Source organism: Numenius arquata, chromosome Z (genome assembly GCF_964106895.1).
Source record: "Numenius arquata chromosome Z, bNumArq3.hap1.1, whole genome shotgun sequence".
Lineage (NCBI taxonomy): Eukaryota > Metazoa > Chordata > Aves > Charadriiformes > Scolopacidae > Numenius > Numenius arquata.
Genome location: NC_133616.1, coordinates 71,605,460 through 71,626,661, shown reverse-complemented (window position 1 = coordinate 71,626,661; position 21,202 = coordinate 71,605,460). Strand labels below are relative to the sequence as shown.

The 21,202-nt window shown below is 45.7% G+C and overlaps 2 protein-coding genes across 2 annotated transcripts in view; both read left to right on the top strand.

Moving 5' to 3' along the window:
• MCCC2 (methylcrotonyl-CoA carboxylase subunit 2) overlaps window positions 1-8,070 on the top strand; it is a 34,919-nt gene extending 26,849 nt beyond the window's left edge. The window contains exons 13-17 of the mRNA XM_074165800.1: window positions 1,425-1,491; window positions 1,763-1,919; window positions 2,713-2,827; window positions 4,089-4,174; window positions 7,632-8,070. Coding sequence (XP_074021901.1) covers window positions 1,425-1,491; window positions 1,763-1,919; window positions 2,713-2,827; window positions 4,089-4,174; window positions 7,632-7,749 — 543 coding nt within the window. The 3' untranslated portion in view covers window positions 7,750-8,070. The remainder of the gene's footprint in view (window positions 1-1,424; window positions 1,492-1,762; window positions 1,920-2,712; window positions 2,828-4,088; window positions 4,175-7,631) is intronic.
• Window positions 8,071-15,422: 7,352 nt separating this feature from the next.
• Window positions 15,423-15,928, top strand: CARTPT (CART prepropeptide). The gene is made up of 3 exons (XM_074166701.1): window positions 15,423-15,572; window positions 15,658-15,741; window positions 15,821-15,928. Exons 1-3 carry the CDS (start codon window positions 15,423-15,425, stop codon window positions 15,926-15,928), a joined length of 342 nt encoding a protein of 113 aa, XP_074022802.1.
• Window positions 15,929-21,202: the final 5,274 nt, after the last annotated feature.

The window sequence follows — 21,202 nt, the reverse complement described above, 5'->3', positions numbered from 1 at the left end:
TTACCTTGTTCTATGTTGTTTGGTTCAGTTCTTCATTTTTTCAAGAAACTATTATCAGTTGAATTTTGGCAATAATATATGGTAGTTTTGTTCTAGCAGACTCCTCAAACTAATGATGAGGAAATCAGTATTGAAAATCTATAGGAAAAAGGAAGCCTTGATGAGACACTTCGAGACAGGAAGTAATTTTACTTGCTTTATTGCTGTAATAAAATAATACACGAAATTGAGTTTCATTTACTGAAGGAATACTTTCAACTTGGAGTACTGCAGTAAGTGACATCATTTTCAGCCAGCATTTATTTTAACTTGCTTATTTCCAAATTAAAAACATCTCTTTCAGTATTTCTAATACTTTCAGTATTTTTCTGATAATTTAGTGCTGCAACTTTTTTCCTACCAATGAAAAAAATGTAAGGAACTTCCTCTACTTTTGCTGGCATATCAGTACTGTAAAAGGAGATGGCCGTGTTTCACAGGTTTCACTTCTAGAGAGACCTTTGTCCATGATACTGCTTCTGTAAGCATCATAATCTTCAATGTTCTGTTTCGGTTTTGTTCTGCATTTTTGTAATGATTTGTGGCACATCTTTTTCCCATGATCATCACTATGCTTTTTTTTCAAGTGCTTCTCTGAAAAAGCTAGCTACATATTATGCTTTATGATTTTTCTCTGGTTTTTGTTTTCATAAATTTTGCTTGTTTTGTATTGTGAAGAGGTTAGACATTTTTTCCGTTGCTGTGCTACATACCTTTTTTACCAACGGTGTGTGAAACCAGCTCCACCTGAGGAGCTTTATTGATTTAGATTATTTCTAGTTGAAACAGAATTTTGGAATCTACTATTAGTATCTTTGCTAGGAAAGTGGTCTTTCCCTAGAAAATGAGGAGAGGGCATCTGCCACGAGAAAGAGGAAAGACTGTTAAGCAATTGGCAGGGCCACGAGCAAATGATGCATGTGGACATTTCTCAGTTTCAGAGAGTAATGTTCTTTTGTACAGGAAATGGGGAGATTTTTTTTTTTTTTTTCTGATTGGCTGTCTAGATTTCCGTGACACAGTCTAATAAAATTCCTTGTCAAGTGCCACACTGTGAAGCTGTCTGTGGTTTAACTACCTATTGGCTGAGTTGAAACATTTGAGCTTTTTAGTACCAGCAGGAGTGCTTTTTAAGGATATTATTTCTTCTTTACCCTTGGACTCACACATTTTTGGCATTTTCTTACTTCTGCTAGAGTGAATGCGTATTTTGCAGTTGACTTTGGATGAAGCGGAGGTAGTAAAGGAATTCATGATGCAAATACTCCCATGGACTTCAGTGGAAGGACACTTGTCACAGACTTCAGAGTGCTGGTAGTGATAGCTTCACTGATCCAACTTTTAATGGCTTTAAGGTTGTTTTTTTTTTTTTTTCCTCTCCACAGGGTACACATTTTATCCAGTTGTGCTGCCAGAGAAATATTCCAATTGTGTTTTTGCAGAATATAACAGGTGAGTAAGCTCGGTATTCTGAAGTTTCACTGTGTTGTAGGCTTTGCTATTAACTGTTGAGTCTGTGACTTTTGCAGAGCATCTTGTAGGCTTTGTTTTACTGATATCTCCAGCCTGTTCTGAAATCATCCTGCCAGCAGCTGGAGAAGGCCTTGCCTTACGATTTGTTCTTCAGTTTTTTCTGCACATGCTATAAAGCACATAGTATGACATTAGAACGGTATGGTAATAGAAAGTTATTGAGCCTTTTCTTCATGTTGAAATTGTTTAGGTTTCATGGTTGGTAGAGAATACGAAGCTGGAGGGATAGCAAAAGATGGTGCCAAGATGGTAACTGCTGTAGCTTGTGCCAATGTACCTAAAATAACCGTGATTATCGGTGGTTCTTACGGAGCTGGAAACTATGGGATGTGTGGAAGAGCATATAGGTAAGTGTTCCTTCAGATTATGACAGGAGATAAGACTACGTGAAGAGAACATAACCTTGAAATACCATTCTGAAAAACTAACTAAACTTTTTCAGAAATTGTGCTATTTGGAAAACGGTTCTAATTGAATATGGCCACAAGTAAATAACAACCTGACAAACCTATAGAGATTGTTAGGCTCATGATTAACCTAGAATTAGGTGACAGAGGAGATCTTCTAACATCTAAATGTGCTGACATGCTTTCCTTCCATTTTAACTCTTGGAGGAGAAATTGTACAATCCTAAAAAATCATTAGACAGTATGGGCTGGTCCTTTATTCTACATTCATATGAAGAGTACCAGCTTGTGTAAAAAATCCTAATTCACTTTAATGAGCCTGTTTCTGTGAGTAATATTTGCAGAACCCATGAGGATTTATTTTTTTGACCCTTTGGACATGACTCACATAAATGTGCTTTTTTTCATTTTTCAAGGTCCCTGATAGCATTGAAGTTTTTGGTGTTATTTTTAAAGAGAAAAATTCCGGAGGGGGTGTGTGTGTGAAAGATGAAAAGACTCAAGAAAGAGAAAAATAAATTTTTAAGGTGCTTGAATATAGGAAATGAGCAGAATTTTTGCATTTTCAAGCATAATGCTGCAAACATTGTAATACGTTAATTTGAATTCTTTAAAAACCAATGAATTGTAAGATTGTCATGCATAAAAATGAATTATTAGCTGAGTGAGAATTGCTTCTTCACTAGGAAATACAGCAATGTCTTATTTTAGTATTTAATATGTATTTTTTCAGTCCAAGATTTCTTTATGTGTGGCCAAACGCTCGCATATCGGTGATGGGAGGAGAACAAGCTGCAACTGTTCTCGCTACAATAGCTAAGGACCAAAAAGCCAGGGAGGGAAAACAGGTACATTTTTCTTTTGTTTGCCGTAATGTCATTATCATTTACTCTTCCACTTTGGTTACTCACTCTATGAGCTAGGAAAGGATGTTACAGATTGAGACACCAATGAACTATGGTTCTCCCAGAGCCACCTAGGGCATTGACAAACATGAAGCATTTCTGAAATATTGTTTACATCTTCTAATTGTGGAGATCATTCATGACATTTCTTGTCTCTGGTTAAAAAGAGGACTGTTTCTCATATCATCATCTTTTTGTCTTTTGTGCACCAGATTATTAGTTCTGCCCAAGAGGAGCAGCCAGGGATCCTGTTTGGGAGTATGAGGAGGAATATGTGGGAACAAAGTGTCTTTCCAATTATTTTTGAAGTAGACGGTTTTATAGAATGCTGATCTGAGAATTATTCAGTGACTGAGAATTAGGAAACTTATAACAGCAGAAGTCTGTAAGGTTTGGAAAAGGTTTTGACTCATTTCAACATTTTAATTGAAAATTAGTGGTATTTTGTTTAATAACCTTTTCTGATTTCTCTGGACACTCTTTTCTGCTGTGTTTTTTAATTATGTGGTTTATGTTTATACTGGTGCTTTGATCCCATAAGAAGAGATTTAATTGTGATGTCTTAAAATAGCTTGTATTTATCATGGGTAGTTACTCAGAATAATGAAGTGGTATGTACATGTTATCTCAACAGTTCTTTTTTCTACACTTTACATGGGCTTTCTATGAATAGAATATATTCACCCTCATCTCTCCCTGTCTTAATTTCCCATATCCCTAAGATGGAGAGGATGATGCACAGAAAGAAGTTTGAGGAAAAATAATTGTAGTTAATGCCAGTAAAATGTGTTAGAAACTTGAACATTTTCTGAATTAGAGTGTTGACCACACTGGATCATAGGGAAAACCAGTGTTTAGAACAGTGCAGGCTTGTTTTATTAAAAAATCTTGCCAAAGGCAACTCAAAATGGGGTTTATTCAGTACAGTAGCTTCAGTAATTTTTCCGATGATACTCTCTAATTATTATTATACTAGGTTAATTATATTTTTACTCTCTTTTTCCCACCCACCTGTTTTGAAAAGTGGTATTTTAATTTCATTGTCAAATATGCTAAAGTGATACTTGTGTATAAAAAGGGAGAAAAACTTTGAGGAGGTTATTTAGGCAGTTTCTTCTAGTTTGATGCTGCATATAAGGTTCTGTTGTGGAAGAAAACACTAAGGAGTAGCTTATCTGTGTTTATTTATTTGCCTGCTTTTTAGTTATCAGAGGCAGATGAAGCAGCTTTGAAGGAGCCAATCATTAGGAGGTTCGAGGAGGAAGGAAACCCATATTATTCCAGTGCAAGGTAACATATAAATGACTTTTCCACAACTTAATTGTAATCACAGGACTTAACAGCAGTTACCGTCTAAAACTTAGTGTAGAAGAACAGCAGAAGAGAGCAGTCTGGGGCAAAGATTGCATTTGATGTGCAGGAGTACAACACAACAAGCTTCAAATCAATGTTTTTTCTGTCTTGTCGCTGGGACTTTGTAGCATGTACTGTTTCAGAGGAAGGCATGCACTTGCAGAATTATGCTGCTGTTCTGTAATGTTACAGTAGCATAGAGTTTATTTTTATATTTTTATATTTTTATATTTATATAAACATAGAGTTTATATTCTATGTATTTTGTTCTGGGTAAGTTTTATATCATTCTCTCCAGTGCAGTATCTGGTCACCTTTCTAAAGCCCATTAAACAGAATAATTAGTGGCTCCATGGGTGTACTTGTGATTGACAATAATTGGGTTTAACACTCAATATATTCAGTATTAGCAATACAAAAACTTGTCTTCTCCCAAAAACCAACAGACCATTGTCAGTATTTACAACATCAAGTTACTATTCTGCAAGAAGGCAGTTTCGCATGTAAGATTAAGGTTAGAATTAAAAAAGTCAGATTCTATATTTTTAATAACATCCAGTGATTTTTGGACATGAAACTTGAGGATTTACTACTGAGCAACTTTTACCAGTTTATGTTTCCAGAATATCTGCCCATTTTATGAAGTTAGGTTGCAAATCCAGAAGGCACCTCAGTAAATAGCCTAAGTTTGCCTAGCCTAGGGATTTGGGAGCGCTCTCAGTGCAAGGTGTCCTGTCCCTCGTTTTAAAAAGCAGGGTGGTTACGTACTTCTTCTCGTGCCCATAGCTTGGAAGGGAAACTCAGCATGCACAGATGTGAGCTGGCTGAGAACTAGTGTGAGTCTGGGTTGCAGGTGGCTGGGTTCATGTGGTGCTGCACTTCAGCTAATAAGCCCAGCTGAGACGTGAAGTCAAGTGTCAGCGCTGAAATCCCGCTGAGGTTCATCGAGCTAAAAGCAGTGAAAGTGAAATGCCCCTCTTCACCAAGGAGTGCTTGCGAGAACAGTGTGTGACTGGCTCAGGTCAAGACAGTCCAGTCTGGTTTCTCTCTCTCGTAGGTACAGTCTGCGTTGTCTAGGAGCTCTTAATTGTTCTCTGCTGTCTTGGAGAGATAATTGGGTATATTGCTAGATATTCCCATGGTTTCTGCCCTGATTTCATGCCTTCCTGCCAATATTATCACGTGTGCCTTGTTACTTCATTTATTGCTAATTCCTAAGCAAGATCTCAGACTGATAGCTCAAAAGTTTTAATTACTGTGGGGTAGGCTACCCAAGCAGGAACAATGAGATGAAGTAGGATTACAGTCTTTCCAGCAAGCAGTGTACTTGACGGGGGGATTTAGCCACCTTGCACCTTGGAGCCAACCCATTTGTCAGCCAGCATCAGCAGCTGCTTGTTGGCAAGCATTTGCCGTAGGTCAGGGAGAAGAAGTAACCTGTTCCCTTGGCTCTAAAGGATGCTTCCTGCCTGCTCCCAAGCACGGCAAAAGGAAGCAGTTGACCATCAGCCAAATATCAGGGTGCTGTATTGAAACTGAATCTGGACAGTCTTAGTTTTGTCAGACACCAACTAGATCCCTCCACCAAACAGACCAAAAGAAAATTCCAACAAACAGCTTTGCATTACCAAGAGGGAGGAATGATAGACAGGCAGGAGGACTGCTGTTTGTATTGCTGCTCGGGCGCAGCCAGCTTGGAGGCTCCCTCCCACTCTCCTCCTGCTAGGATAGAGGGACCAGTCTGCCTCACCCCTAGTGTCCACTGAGATTGATGTGACCCTTCCAGTTGACTTCATTAGGCGTTGAATCAAGATTTTAGCAGTAATAATGAGAGGGAAGGAAAATGCCTTAATGATCTTAAAATACAAGCAAATTTCCCTGTTTACTCTGCTTGTATAATTTTGCTTATAAATTATAACTTGTTATATGTACAGGATGTCAATACTGTTCCCCGCAGTCGCATTTCCTAATCAAACTTTAATCAATTATTTGATTAGAACCTTTCACAGTGAGCAGTCTTAATTAACGGCAGTCATTAGGCGGTACTCTTTTTAATGAGTTATGTTAATCTGCTTACAGGTTTCTAAAAGGATTTCAGCAGTCTGCATCTTAACAAATTATATGAGCGTTTTACTTTTGGGCACCTCATTTTTTTTACTCACAGTGTCTCTGTTACAAATATTTTATGAGTGTAGATGTGACTTGTGTTCCAGCAATGGGGTTTTAATAGATAGTTTAATTATTAATGCTATATCCCAGTAGAGAACGTAGTCTTCTTTAAACAAAGAGAAGCAGAAGCCAGGTGGACCACATGAAAGCAGCTTGACTTCCAGGCAACACAAAATCTTTGTGGTTGTGAAAAAAAAAACCCAAATCTGTCATTAAAATGTACGTCATGTTAGGAAGTGTTTATTAGGGTGATAGTCACTATGACGTTGCAGCTTGGAAGGTACTGCGTGAAGTCGGTGATTCTTTTTGATTCGGTTCACCCCCACCCTCCCTATCCCTGCCAGCCCCTGTCTTAACCAAAGACACTGCGTATGTTTTGCAGACCCTGACTAAAAGGCATGCTTATTTAAGTGAGATTTGGGTTGCAATGAGCAGTGTGGTATCTTGTTTAAATATCTTGCTGGGGAGGTAGCAGTTATACAATGTTTACAGTTTTGTGGTCTGCTGGAGGTTTTCACAAGGATTTTATTTTGGGTAGGATGGAGCTGATGCCAGAAGTACTTTAATTTTGGGATAATGTCAAAGGGACTATTTACAAGTGTTTATGACTTTGGGGACTTGGGAATTTGGTATTCACTCATTCATAATTTAATTTCCTTCAGGGCTGGGTTTAAGGAGCGTATTATCTTACAGTTGCTTAGAAATGGACTTCAGAAAAAAACGAATACAACAAATTCTGGAGATACTGGAAACTTACTCTGGCTCTTTTAATGATGAAAGAATGAACACTTATCCTTATCTGACAGCTGAACTAGCCTGATTAATGTAAATAATGATGTGGTATTAAAATACTTAAAATACTAGCATTCTAAGTCATTGACAAAAGGTAATTTTCCATGTAAATATTAAAAACAGAAGGTCTCTTTTCTGTGAGGTGGTGACTTCATACTAAAAATAATTATGAAGAATCTGATTTAAAGTATGTAGACCTGATGTTGTTCATTTATCCAAAATTTATACTTTGTTCCAGAAGACAAATTCCACAGAGTAATTCACACTGCTCTATTGCATTGATGGCTAAAGCGAATTAACTCCATGGCTTCAGTTTAGCTCTTTAGTCCGCTTTCCTTAGTGTAGCTATTTCCAGTTCCATGTGCTTTAAAATCTACCCACTGTGTATGTTAATTTCCTTTAACTGTTACTGTTTGGTTTATTTTTTTTCTAGATTATGGGATGACGGAATTATTGATCCAGCTGACACAAGACTGGTTTTGGGCCTCAGTCTCAGTGCAGCACTAAATGCGCCTACCAAGAAGACAGAATTTGGGGTTTTCCGGATGTAAACTTCAGTGTACACGTCAGAATTGCCTCTGTATATTTTAATCGGGGCTGGAGAGCAAACTAAATACAGTGTTGAGGTGGTTAAAAATAAAGATTTATACAATGCTATTTTAAATGGAAATGTCATAATTATTTATTTTCTCTGAGTAATCATCACACAGTGCTTCGGCATTTTGATACTGATTTGAGATGGGTCGCTTACAGTGCTTGTATGACACTGCATTGCATGAATAAACCGCAACTTCTAGCATTATGTTTAATGTTTGACCAGAAACCATTGATACTGTATCCTTATATAAATAAATCTGCAAAATAAGCTACATATTTGGTGCTTATCAGTTCCTTTGTTTCTTTTAATTCTTTGTATGTCTCCTGTAAACGCAAAATATTCTTGCAGTCCTACCAAAAAAAAAAAAAAACCCACGTTTGCTAGTAAATAATTTTTGCAGAAGAGAAGTGCTGTAAGGGCAGCCGGGGAGTTCAACACAGCATGAAATTATAGATTTCACACAGTTGTTGGCATTTTGGCCTTTTCCTGGCTTTCATCCAAAAACACATTGCTCTTCTGTATAGTTCCCTGAAGTCAAAACAACAGGAGGACCTGAGGGATGCAGAGTGCTTTCTGGAAGAGCTGGGGAACGTGTGCTGATGTCTGTGGGAGCTGTGGGTTGCCCAGAGCGCTTCTGAAGGTGGGGGTCAGCTGCAGAGGTGTTTCAGCTTCCTGCTGCGTGACCCTTCTGGCAATTTCAGTTTCACGAAGACGGAGCGTTCTCCCCACGTGCGTGATCGATGCTTCACCCAGAAGATTCATGCCTGAATCCCGCTGACTAGGGCTGGAGTGCTTTGGTTAATCCTCTTACTTATTTGTTGTAGTTTTTTGCGAGGTAATGTTTCTCAATAATTCAGTGTCTCTTGTTTCATTTGTTCTCTGTAGAAATATTGCACCTCGTAGAAACTAAATCCTTGGCATGTAGTCTGCCTAGAGTAAGAAGGCTAACACTGTGCTGCTTGGGACCAGGAAGGTGGCTTTGCCCTACAGGAGCCCAGACAACCATTAGAAGACTGCTATATGGCAGAAATGTTCCTGACTGAGCATCAAATCCAAGAAGACTTAACGTGCGTGGATGGAGGTCCTGTCCCGTGCTGGCCTGTGGTGAGAAGAAAGATTGCCAATAGTAGTAATTTTCCTGGATAATGCACCAGCTGTAGTCATCTCAGGCTTGTGAGGAAGGAGGAGTTCCCCTCGGAGCCAGGAGGGGGGAAGAAAGTTTGCTAGCCACTAGCCCTCTCAGTTGTGCCTCGGGGAGATGCAAAAGTGCTTCTAGGCTGCACAGAGAGGTGGTGGAGTCTCCTTCTCTGGAGACATTCAAAACCCGCCTGGACATGTTCCTGTGCAACCTGCTCCAGGTGGACCTGCTTTGGCAGGGGGGTTAGACTAGATGATCTCCAGAGGTCTCTTCCAACCCCATATCATTCTGTGATTCTGTGAAAAGTGAAAATGAAAGAATTCTTTGGAATGGGGATTTTCAGTGTAGAATACAGAGCCCAGCATATGTTGAGCTGTGGGGTCCCTGGTGCGCCTCCACATGGCACCAAAAGACCAGTTTTCTCTCATTTTACTGAGAAGGCGGCTACCCACATCCTGGTGTGTTCTGCACCACTGGAGGGATCACTCCTGTAGGTCTGCACCCATGTGATCTCACTGTCGTGCTCACATGCATGTTCTTAGTATACGAAATACACATTCATCAGGGAGTAATGTTAAATACTGCTGTAAATGGCACTGAGGCACAGAGCTGGTCTTCTGTGCCACCCATTCTTGTTCTTGTCTCGCTACATGAATTTGTAAACACCTTGGGCATGGCCCCGGGATATCTTTATCCCGAAAGTACAGTGGCATTATTTATGGTTGCTGGACTTCCGAAATGCTTTTAAAAACACCATACTTTTAAATATGTATGTATCAAATATAGCTGGAGAGATCAAAAGTTTCAGACCCTGAAATGATTGCTATTAATGGCTTCCAATAAAAAGAAACACTCCGTATTTTCTCCTACTATGGTTGAGGAACCAGTTCAGGCACCTGTTGTCTTTCTGCTCTAAATTATGGGGGTCACCTTCCCCAGCCCGTTACTCCCAAAGCCATAAGGAGTTCTGCCTTTTTCTGCTAAGAGAACCAATCACTTTGGAACAATATTTTTTGCTTTGAATATATTCTTTCAGTGAGACTGCTAATTAAATCATTCTGAGTTGGAGACACTAACAGATAATCATGGGATACAGATGATGGAAGCAGATAGGTTTGGGAGGATTCATGCTTCTGAGAATAATCTCTCTGAATGCGTCTGAAAGGAGAGTTATTTACGGATATCAAAATTTCTTCCTCTAAATACGTGTGCAAGCCAAGTCAAAACACGTCTCTGAATAAATAAGAGTGTTCTGCCTTAATAATATTTCTCTTTGGAAACTTATTTAACAAATGAAATTCATCAGTACAGGGTTAGCATCCTATCAGCATGTTCTGGTTAGGGGAGGTTGCAGAGTGGGACCTTCACTGCAGAGGAACAATCCAAGGAGCCACCAGTGATGATCACTGCCCAGCAGCCTGTTTTGGAAAAGCTTTTGCAAGTGAACGTGCTGTGCTTCATATGGGAGCACTGGTTGTAGGCAAGGCAACTTGTGCGTGGTGGCACTCCAGTGGCAGAGACGGCCTCTTGCCACCCAGAGGTTTGCTGGAAAACCTGGTTCTCCGTGGACCCACCAGGAGTGAGGAGTTGGCCCCCGTGCTCATCTCACGTTTGGTGGTGTGGTAGATACATTTATGCTGGGGAATTACTCCATTACACGGTCGTCCTTACTTCCCATTGCCGTTGCTCTAGCAGTAGGATCTCTTGTGGATGTTTAATGAAAGGAAAGGTTAAATAAACCTTTAAGAAATTAAGGTGCTGGCACGAGTCCAGGGAAGGGCAACAAAGCTGGTGAGGGGTCTGGAGCACAAGTTAAATAAGAGCAGCTGAGGGACCTAGGGTTGTTCAGCCTGGAGAAAAAGAGGCTGAGGGGAGACCTTATCGCTCTCTACAACCTGAAAGGAGGTTGTAGAGAGGCAGGGGGTCAGTCTCTTCTCCCAAGTGAAAAGTGATAGGATGAGAGGAAGCGGCCTCAAGTTGTGCCAGGGCAGGTTTAGAACGGATATTAGGAAAAATTTCTTCACCGAAAGGGTTGTCAAGCATTGGAACAGGCTTCCCAGGGAAGTGGCTGAGTCGCCATCCCTGGAGGCATTCGAAAGATGTGTAGATGTGGTGCTGAGCGACATGGTTTAGTCATGTTTTTGGTAGTGTTAGACTGATGGTTGGACTCGATGATCTTAAAGTCCCTTCCAACCTATGATTCTAACCTAAAAAAAGGTAGCTGCAAGGGCATAAGATTCCTGACAGCAGAGGCAATGTAAGGGGTGTGGGTGACTATTTTGAGACTTGTCCTACCCATCTCCAGTATGTGTCACCTATTCACTGTAGTATTGGAGCAGCTCATAGCCATTAGTCTCTTTCCTTACTGGAAATGATGACACTGAGGATGACACCGATTTTTAAGATAGAAGTTGAGGAACAAAGGAAATGGCTTTGTCATATCAAGCACACAAGCTGTGGTGGACCAGGACCTCAAACTCGGTGCTCTAGGGTTCCAGGGGACATTTCTGCTCCCATCTGGTCTCGCCTTGGGGATTGCTCTTCTCAGCTGTGTGCCTCCCTCCTGCCTCAGAGCCGTGGCAAGGCCAAGAGGTTACCTAGTTCCAGCTCTCTTTGATAGAGGTCAACATTCTGAGTACAAAGAGCATAAAAGGGCCAGTACTGTGACCTTGAGGGTGTCTGCAGAAGGAAGTGGAAAGCAGTCAATGAGGTGGGCTGAGCTGCTCATCATGTCCCAGGGACTGTGGCGGTAACCAAGGGTGCTTCTCAAATTACTTAGGCTGAGATCGCAAATTGAGGGAGGATCACAAAAACCTACCCATTGCCATTTTCCTTTTTATTCTCATGGCGCCTAGGAACGTGCTGGGAACTGCTGGGAGCTGCGATGTTGTCACCAACCAAAATCGGTGGCCTCTGGCACACAATCATTGTGAAGCTTGCATGCCTGCTTCCACAGCTGCCATGAGACGTGGCCAGGGGGCAGCCTCTGCGATGGCCCTGCCTGCAGAAATGGAGAGGCAATAAAAGTAACATCTGACAAGCCACTGGGTGCCTGTTCCCAGCCTGGGTTAGTTTAATGGGGAGTTCGTAGCCTCAGTGTTTGTGTTGGCATTTGTGTATGTGCTGTTCTTGTGAGAACCCATCTTTTATTGAGATGGCATTTTTTTTTATTGAGATGGCATCTCTTACTCATCAAGATGAATTGGTTTCTCCTTCTGAAACAGATGTTATCTTTCAAGTATGCCTCTGGACTCCATTATTACTTCAAATGTGGCAGAACCCCAATTTATCTTAGATGTTCCTTGCTGTTCCAGATTTCAGTTGGAGAAATGTCTTGATTCAGAAACCCGACGATGGTATATTATGTAAACTTTTTTTTAAACTGAGGTTTATAAATTAAGGCAATTCAACAGAGCACTTATAAAAGCCTGCTGCTTTTCAGCAAAGCCTTAAAGCACCCACTTAAAGCCTGATGTCCACTTTCATGGGTCTGATTCAGTAGAGCACTTGAACAAATGCTTCACACTAATCTCTACGGTCTAGTAGTCATAAAATCCGCACAACTTTGTGTCTGTGTCAAGCCAAAACTAGAACATGTAAATGCATCAGAACTGCTCAATGCTCCATTATTTTGATACCAGTGTCAATAGAAACCTCCATTTTTTTCCCCGCTTTCGGAACTACATTCAATTAACTGATCATGTTGGAAGAGTGTGATTAGGAAAAGCATATACCATGTGCAACTTCAAAAATTATCCATCTGATGTACAGACGTTAATGCATACTGGCTGTGTCCTGTTTGTACCTCATCTGCAATAACATTCCTATGGACAAAGTGAGTGAACGTTGAGAAGCTTGAGTTAACGGGTAGCTACAACAGAGCTGTTGGCCTCTGAGGTCTGAGGGCACTTCATGTAGGTTACGTGGAGCTGAGGTCCTTAGTGCCACACGCTCCCCTGATTTCATAGCCAGTTCTCGGGCTACTGATGCTGCTGTCAAAAAGTACCTGCCTTTTTGTAGCTGCAAACAGTGATTTTGCGTTTTCACACCGCGACCTTCCTGTTCTGCCCCTTGACACGGTACCTTCTGACACTCTTATTTAATATTCAGCTGTCCTGCATCCCATTTTTTTACCCCTAGAGCTGGAGACAAAGTCTACACGAACTGGAGCAGGGGACAGTGACGTTTGCAGAGACAGCGTGATACAGGCAGTAACAAGCACAGAAACGTACAGTTCTGTGGGTGTCTGTAGCCAGAGAGATACAACGACTTTTGGAAACAGGAATCTGTAATTGCCTCCACGTTCAATAATAATTTTACAGGGTGAAGTAACAAATGCAGCTTTTTTACATGGAAGCGCAAGCTGGAAGGAAAAAGGCATTTCTGTGGTGTTTTCTGAGCATCTCTGTGGTGTTTTCAACACTGCATGAGTAATCCTCATACTGTAAAATATGGCTTGAATACGGTCAGGCTTCACAGACGCTGCCTTTGAAGTTGAATAGGCCATATATCTGACTCTCCATATGAAGTGTAGCATTTTTCTTACCCTGTGTTATTTCTCTGCTCAAGAAACTTTGCTTCGCCAAACCCATCATTTCCAGTACGTCACAGAGCTGCGTTTCAGCTCCAGCCTGGGACGTGGGATTCGCTGTGAGTGGTTCACCACCAGCCTGATGTCTGACATCTTTGCCTTCCCTGTGGCAAAATGAGGCTGGAGGATTCGTGCAGACACGCAGAGGATCTCTACTCCCAACAGCAATTACAAATGAGACCTTTGCTGGATGCGATGATCAATAGGAGCGTGTGGGAGGAGGTAACAGCAAGAGGTGAACAGGCAGCTCTGGAGGCAAGAAAAATGATAGTTGGAGAGATTGGCGTCTTTTTATTGCCTGAAAAAAATAAAATGGTGCCGTTGAAAATTACTTGTTAAGCCACACTCCTCTCGGTCCCTTTAAACACTACCTTCCTCTTCGGAAAAATACATCCCTGGACCTGTTTAATTTTCTTTAAACAACTTTTTTTTTTTTTCCTTCTCAGATGGCTTTGCATTTCCAGGCTGTTCCTAGCTCCCCTACAAACGACCAGCTAGCAGAGCTTTGTTAATGCATTTTCCCAAATTCCTCCTTCTCCAGGTGGTTCTCCCTCCACCTAGGGAGATCCAGCCCAGCTCCTGCTGGAGGGGAGGAACGCCCCTATGCCACCGCAGAGCTAGGAGTGGGAGCAGAGCCTCCCCGCAGGCAAACCCTGCTCGCTGCCTCCTTGTCCTCACAGACATCATGCCAGAGCCCAAATATCTCATGGTGGCAAAGCTGCTGCTCAGCTCCCCCCTGTTTGCCCCAGACTTGGACCAGAGGCATGAAACTGGAGAGGGATGAGCACTGCCCCACGTCTTGCACGCTCTCCTTGGCACACCACTGCTTCCCTTAGTAGGGGGAGCTGCTCCTCTCTTCCTCCTGCCCCCACCTTGACCATGAGGCCTGCGCAGGTTTGGGGCTGCCAGGGAACTTTATGGCCACAGTGTTGATGAACATGAGGCCACTGAGCTTGCAGAGCCAAGCGTCAGTAGGAAGGTCTGAATGGAGATGAGTGCACTGATGCTAGGTCTCTTTTTGGTGACTGTCCTTCTTCGCTCCCCAAAAAGGGGTAGCCTCATGTCACACACAGGATGGATGATGCTCACTGAGCACCTCCTCAGTAACAGAGTATTTGGCTTCAGACACCTTTTCACCATTCTGCTCCAAGTACCAGCAATTACTTTTATCTGGGGCCTTTTGGTGCTGCTTCTCACCTTGCTCTCCGTGGCCCCGAGCCTTCCCACCCTGTTGGCAGTCCCACCTGCCCTCATTCAAGCATCCCATCCTCACCAGCTGGTTGCCCACCATCATTATCTTCCCCCTGCTCCCTGACTCCTTCAGGTTAATCCTCCCACTCTGGCTCTTCCTCCCATTGCGCCGTTCTTCCCCTTAGCCCACGGGCTGCTAACTCTCCCTCCTCTCACATCCCTGTGTTGACTTCCACACCTGGTCTCCCTGATGGCCCAACCTCCACTCGCTTCTCCAGTCCTGGTGGACACCCTCTCCTCTCCCTCCTTCCTCCACCTTCCCTCTCCATTTCTCCTCTCCCTCTCCCTCCACCTCCCCAACCCCAAAGATGAGGGAAGAGCCTCCCGCTCTTCTCACACAACACGGGGACCGAGAAGACACGAGGGTGTGTGGGCAGGTGGCTTTCCCCACGTTGGCTCCCTGGCTGGCCACAGGGCGACCCACGGGGGACAATTCGCGTCCGAGTCAGGCTGAGCCGGGCCGGGCCGGACCGTACCGAGCCGAGGCGGACCGAGCCGAGCCGAGCCGAGCCGAGGCGGGCTGGGCTGAGCCGGGTCGGACCGATGCGGTCCGGGCGCGGCGCGGCGGCGGAGGGCGCTGACGCACGGCGGGGCGGGCGCGGCGCTATAAAGGCGGCGGCGGCGGGCGGCGGCGGGCGGCGGCACCATGGAGAGCTGCCGGGCGCTGGCGCTCTGCGCCGTGGCGGCCGCGCTGCTGCTGGGCGCCCGCGGGCAGGGGCCCACCCCGCTGCGCCGCGGCCGCGACTTGGGGGTCCCCGCCGGCGGCGGCGGCGGCGCCTCCCGAGAGAAGGAGCTGGTGGGGCGGGGGGCCGGGGTCGGGGCGGGGGGCGGCGGGGTCGGGGGGCACGGCTTGACCGGGCTGTGTGTGGGTCTCTCGGCAGATCGAGGCGCTGCAGGAGGTGCTGGAGAAGCTGAAGAGCAAGCGGGTGCCGCACTACGAGAAGAAGTTCGGGCAGGTGCCCATGGTGAGTGCTGCGGCGGGACGGGACGGGGCGAGGCGGGACGGGACGGGGCCGCCCCCTCACCGTCTGCCGCTGCCCTCAGTGCGACGCCGGGGAGCAGTGCGCCGTGAGGAAGGGGGCCCGCATCGGGAAGCTCTGCGACTGTCCCCGGGGCACTTCGTGCAACTCCTTCCTCCTCAAGTGCCTGTAAGCGGGGCCGCCCCGGGACGAGCCGCCGGCAGCGCAGGCACCCACCACCTCTCCCCGCCCCGACCTACCGGCCCGGGGCCCCGGCGGAGACTTCCCGCGGCTCATCTGGCCGAGAAACGCAGCGAGAAGCACCCGCGCCGCCCGTGTAACGCCGTCCGTGACATCCGACATCCGTGGAGCTGTCGTCTTTCTCTCCTCCTTCCCCTCTTCCTCTCCCTGCCTTTCCCTTCCCCGTTTGATTTTGTCCGTCCAGGAAAAATTCCAGCCCGTGCCTTGCCGAGCAGAGGTGCCGGTACCGGGGGTTGCAGTGTTGTACCGGTGCAGAGACGAGCCGCCGTCCCCGGGAGCGGGGTGCTCGGTTCCTTCCCCGAGGCGGGGAACAGCCACCCGCCGCCGGCCGGAGGGGCCGGGCCGAGGGGAACCCCTGGGTGGCTGGGGTGGGGGGATGTCTTCAAACCACCCTGACCCCCTTTTTCTTGCCCCGCAGCGGAGAGGGTCCCGCTCGACACACCCCGGAGGGAGAGGCGGGGTTTGACCTGCACCGGCGGGGTTTTGCGCGCACCGGCGGTTTCAGGCCACATCCGACCGCACTCACCCTGCGCAGGAGAAAGTCCTGCATGAGAACCCGGTGGCGTTCAGGGGACCGGCACTAGCCTGGCTGGGGTGGGGCCGGGGGGAAATCGGTTGCTTACCGGAGCCACCACGGAGAGAAAGCTGTCTGGATCCGTTGCAAACTACCAGGGGATATCCTAGTCATCTAGACCAAATTGCTCACGTTTCTACAATGAACTGATGTATATAAATATGTCTGTCCTCCACAGGTACACTCTGTGTTTCAGCAAACTCATAACGTGTTTTAATCCTTTGTTTGTCTCTGTTAATAAAGTCACTGTTCTGATGACAGTGTTCTGGAAGAAGTTTTAATTTCATGCTCGGGAATCCTTCACACTTGGAGGGAGACGCTGAGGGTTACTCCAAAATGACTGCAACCCCCTGCATCACTGTGTACTTTAGTCAGGCTTCTAGGCAGGGCTGGAAACTGAAGTTCATGCCTTCTGGCACTGGCTCGGCCGATGGCCGCTCCCTGCCCTACAGGTGCCCAGAGGGACCGTGACAAGCGCAGACACTTCAGACCACAGGTTTTCCCTTGGGAGAGGGCAGTGTTTATCCCAGCTGCAGGGACTGGGCTTGGAGGACAATGAAGGGGCAGCCACTGTGGGCTGGAACATCTTGCCTCCTTTGTGTTTTATTCCTGTAAAAGAGGGACCGCTGAAGGAAATAGCCTCTCCCTGGGTCGCAACTCATCTGTGGGTGTCAGAATCTGTGCTTATTTCTACCAGCTGCGAGACAAGAGGCTGCATGGGCCAAGGCAGACATGGGGAAAAAGCACTCCTCCAAACAGGTTTTGCGTTTGGTGCTGAATAGAGCACAAGTTTTGGTGGAGAAACCCAGATGCCTGTGAGAAAAAGAGATTTCTGTAAGGCACTTAAGCTTAACTCCTGAGGAGTAAGAGCACATGAGCAAGCCTGGCTGAAAGAGGTACAGAAAAACTGACTGCAAAAAGAGACATGCCACTGTTTTATTATTGTTATTACTATGATTATTATTACTATTGTCATGGTGTTTTGTGGGTGGTTTTTTTGTTGTTTCTTTGGTTTGGGGTGTTCTGTTTTTTGGTTTTTTTTACCCAGGACAGGGATGAGCTCTTCTTAGCCCACAGAAAGAGAAGATGGAAACATCCAGAGAGGTTGAAGGCTGGTGAAGCGGATGGGGTTGGGGGGGTGCAAGGTAGTACCGATCTGGGGTGCTGCATATGCTGGGGGGGCGGCGGGACAGGAGGGGAGCGTTAAAGTCAGGCAGGAGCCACGGTGCAAGTGGTGGGAGCACCGTTCAGGGAGGGCTTCACAAAGAGAAAGGGATATGAGGTGAGCAGGGATTGGAGCAGTGGGATTTTCCAGGCAGAGGTGGCGACCAGCTGTGACTGCAATTTTTCTGCCCGTGGGTGGGTGCTGGCCTGCGGGGGAGAGGTGTGACAGTGCGTTCGCACGGCTGGAGGTGCGTGTTACGTGTTGTAAATTGGTAACTGTGCTTGTGGATGTCTTCACAGTATTTCCCAGAGACACTGCAGAGGCATTTTCTCTTGATTTCTTGGGGAATAATGAAATATTTTTTGTAGCGTCTGGGTTTGGTCCCCTCTCCCTCTCCCCCCCCCCAATAAAAAGGACTTACATTTAGGTGCTGGACTCTTTCAGGCATGGGGCACATAGGTTGGCTGTTTGGTCGTCCCCTCAGCACCGGGTCCAGCCCCAGGTACCACAATCAACTCAATGAACGGAGTCCCGTGTAGATTGTCTCAACATGAAACATTTTTACTGAAGGTTTATTTGCACAAAATTGGACTGAAACATGAAATACTGGACTAAAATATATCGTGAGTGATTCAGCTTGTGTGTTAAATTTATAGTTTTTGTTTTGCCTGATCGTAGTGCTCAAATTATAAAAGTGATTTAAATAAAGATCAAAATTATAAATCTAAAACCTAACTTAAGGAAACTGGGATTTATGGTTCACTTGCATGATGCTGTCATTATGAGAAAGCTGTCTGCAACATTGTGTGCACCAGCCTGAGGGCTCCAATCACGTTGATTGTGCTCATGACCGCTTACATTACATTGCAGTTATTTCTATTGCATAGGTTGAAAAAAGCAGGTGAGAAGAGAAACCTGGACTGTAACAGTCAGGATAAAGTTGGCATTTGCATATTTTTCACTTCTAAAATCAATGATGTGACATGACACCATTTTTCATTTAAAGATCTCTTGATTTCACCTTTCATTTTGAGGGGTTTGGTCACACTGTCATGGTGTTCTAGAAGCAGACGAGTGCCTATACCTCTGGTGGTCTCCAGTGTCCTTCCAACAGGAGGCTGTAAAGTTCCCAAGGGCAACCATGGGCCTCAAGGGCCATTTCTGCCCCACCCCTCCCAGGTCCTCTGCCCACCCTGTCCACCACCCAGGACCCCATTTCAGCTCTGCCTAGGGCCCTCAGCCATGCCCAATGATGCCCTAGGGTGCCAGTCTCCAGCTCCCCACAGCACTGTCCTGCTCAGCCATGAGCCCCATGGGCTAATGTGCCAGCGTGGCCTTGGCCCACCCCCATCCCAGTCCCTGGGGAGGTGCCTGGTGCCCCCCAGCATGCCCTGCTCCCTCTCTGTGGGCTGGGGTGGGTCTGGCTGTAAGGTTCTGCCCTGCCACTCTGGGGGCAGCCCCTAATGGTCCCAGCCCCCAGCAGTCCCTGCAGGATGCACACACAGGGAGATGGACAGCTGGAGGCCAGCTGGCAGTGGTGTACCCCAGGGGCAACACTGGTGTCAACACCATTTAACATGCTCACTAATGACCTGGATGATGGTCCCAAGTGAACCATGCAGTTCAACACAGGGAAATGCCTCTGGGCAGGAACAGCCCCACGCACCAGGACAGGCTCCTTTGGCCCAAGTAGGAGAGCTGGGACAATGCAGCTCAACAGGAACTTAACATGGCCTCACAGCAGTCTCAGCTTCACATCTTCTTTGCATAGGGTCTGTCTGGGTTCTTCAGGTATCACCTTTTTACCCACCAAAATGAAAGAGAAAGGGCAGAGCAGCCCCTCCTGCCTAGTTCTCTGTGGGCATTGATGCAGAGTACAAGGTCAGTGATGAGATCAACATCAAGGACACATTCCTCAACAGGCTGCTGGATGAAACAGGAGGAGACTTGCAGACAGCAAGAATGGGACAGCCTCCCAGAGCAGCTTGTGGAGAGACCAAATGCCTATTGCCTTTGACCTGTTGTGGAAACACTACTCAGGAATAAATCCTTCTTAGATTACTCTATGCCTCTGATGACTCTAGGGTCTACAGAAAAGCTAATGGAGCCTTGTGGCTGGGTTGGGGCACCTATGAGAACAAGCGAGGCTGTTTTAGTCAAAATCAGTGAGGGGGCCAGGGAATATACTAACACTTCCAAGGGGGGCCCTACACACAACTTAGCTGAGCACACAAAAAAAGCACTGCAACTTTTGAGGGTTCATCTTGCATTTAGACAGCAGAGAGGGCTGCAAGGAAATTTTGACTCAATCCTACAGTTCAGAAATAATGCTTTTATTGAGTATGAAGTAAAAAAACCCCAGCTGCCTCAAGTGTCAGCTCATTAAGATTGCAACCATGGTAAATCTGCTTGCCCGCTGGCAACTCCATTTCAAGATCATAATTTTCTTTTTATTGGATCTTCCAGCTGGAAAGAGATGTGAAAACTACTCCTGACAGACTGGCTGGCAGGTCCCTTCTTTCTGCACAATGGGTTGACCAGCAGCTTCTGCTGGCCCCACTGCCCAGGGGATTGCTGCTGTGTGTCTGGGCTCCTCATCAGCTTCTGGGGCTTCGGGCAGCTCCCAGGCTCCTGGGTCTGTCTAAACACATTACACCCCTTCTCAACTACTGCGCACACCAAGACTGAAACACAAAGAGACATCATGAAAAAGCATAGCAAAAAAGTGTTAATTCAAGGTGGTGCTATTTATAACCGATCTGTAAATCTGCCCAAAAGAAATAAAAATGAAATATAGTGCTAGAAACCAAAGAACTCACGCAGAAAACCCATCTCTGTCACTAGTCTAACACCAACCAAATGAGCTAGTTGAATGGCAAGCAGTAGGACAAACTGGCCCAGCTGGATTGTGATGATTGTCTCTTCTTCTTGCCTTCTGTGGGCTTTCCCCATGTTTTAACTGCTAGCACAGCGTGTGATCCACCTTCTTCTGGTCCACTGTCTTCTATGGCACACTGAGCCTCTTCGCAAAAACCACCTAGTCAGAAACTCAAAGACAATCAACTTGAATTACTCCTCTGCAGCCAAGTCTTCTTCAGGAGGTTTCCCCACAATTCACAGACTTAGTGCCCCTCAAGGAGGCAGAACAAGCACTGCTCTTCATTAACGAGCATCAGGAAAATGCATGCCTTTGGGTCGCAGCGCCTGGGGTAGAGGACAGGGCAAGTACTGAAAGGACAATTGAGATCCACATCAGGAGAAGTCACAGAGTTTGGAGATAACATTGCATGGATACAGTATATTTCACACTCCCTGGAAAAATCCCATGACATTTTCTGCTGGGGTGCTGCTGCTTGGGTTCTGGGGTTTTTTGTTTGTTGGTTGTTCTCCCACCCCCACCCTGGCCTTTCTTTCAGTACCTCATGCTTTGCGTTACCAGAGAAAACAGTTACGTATCAGTCAACACC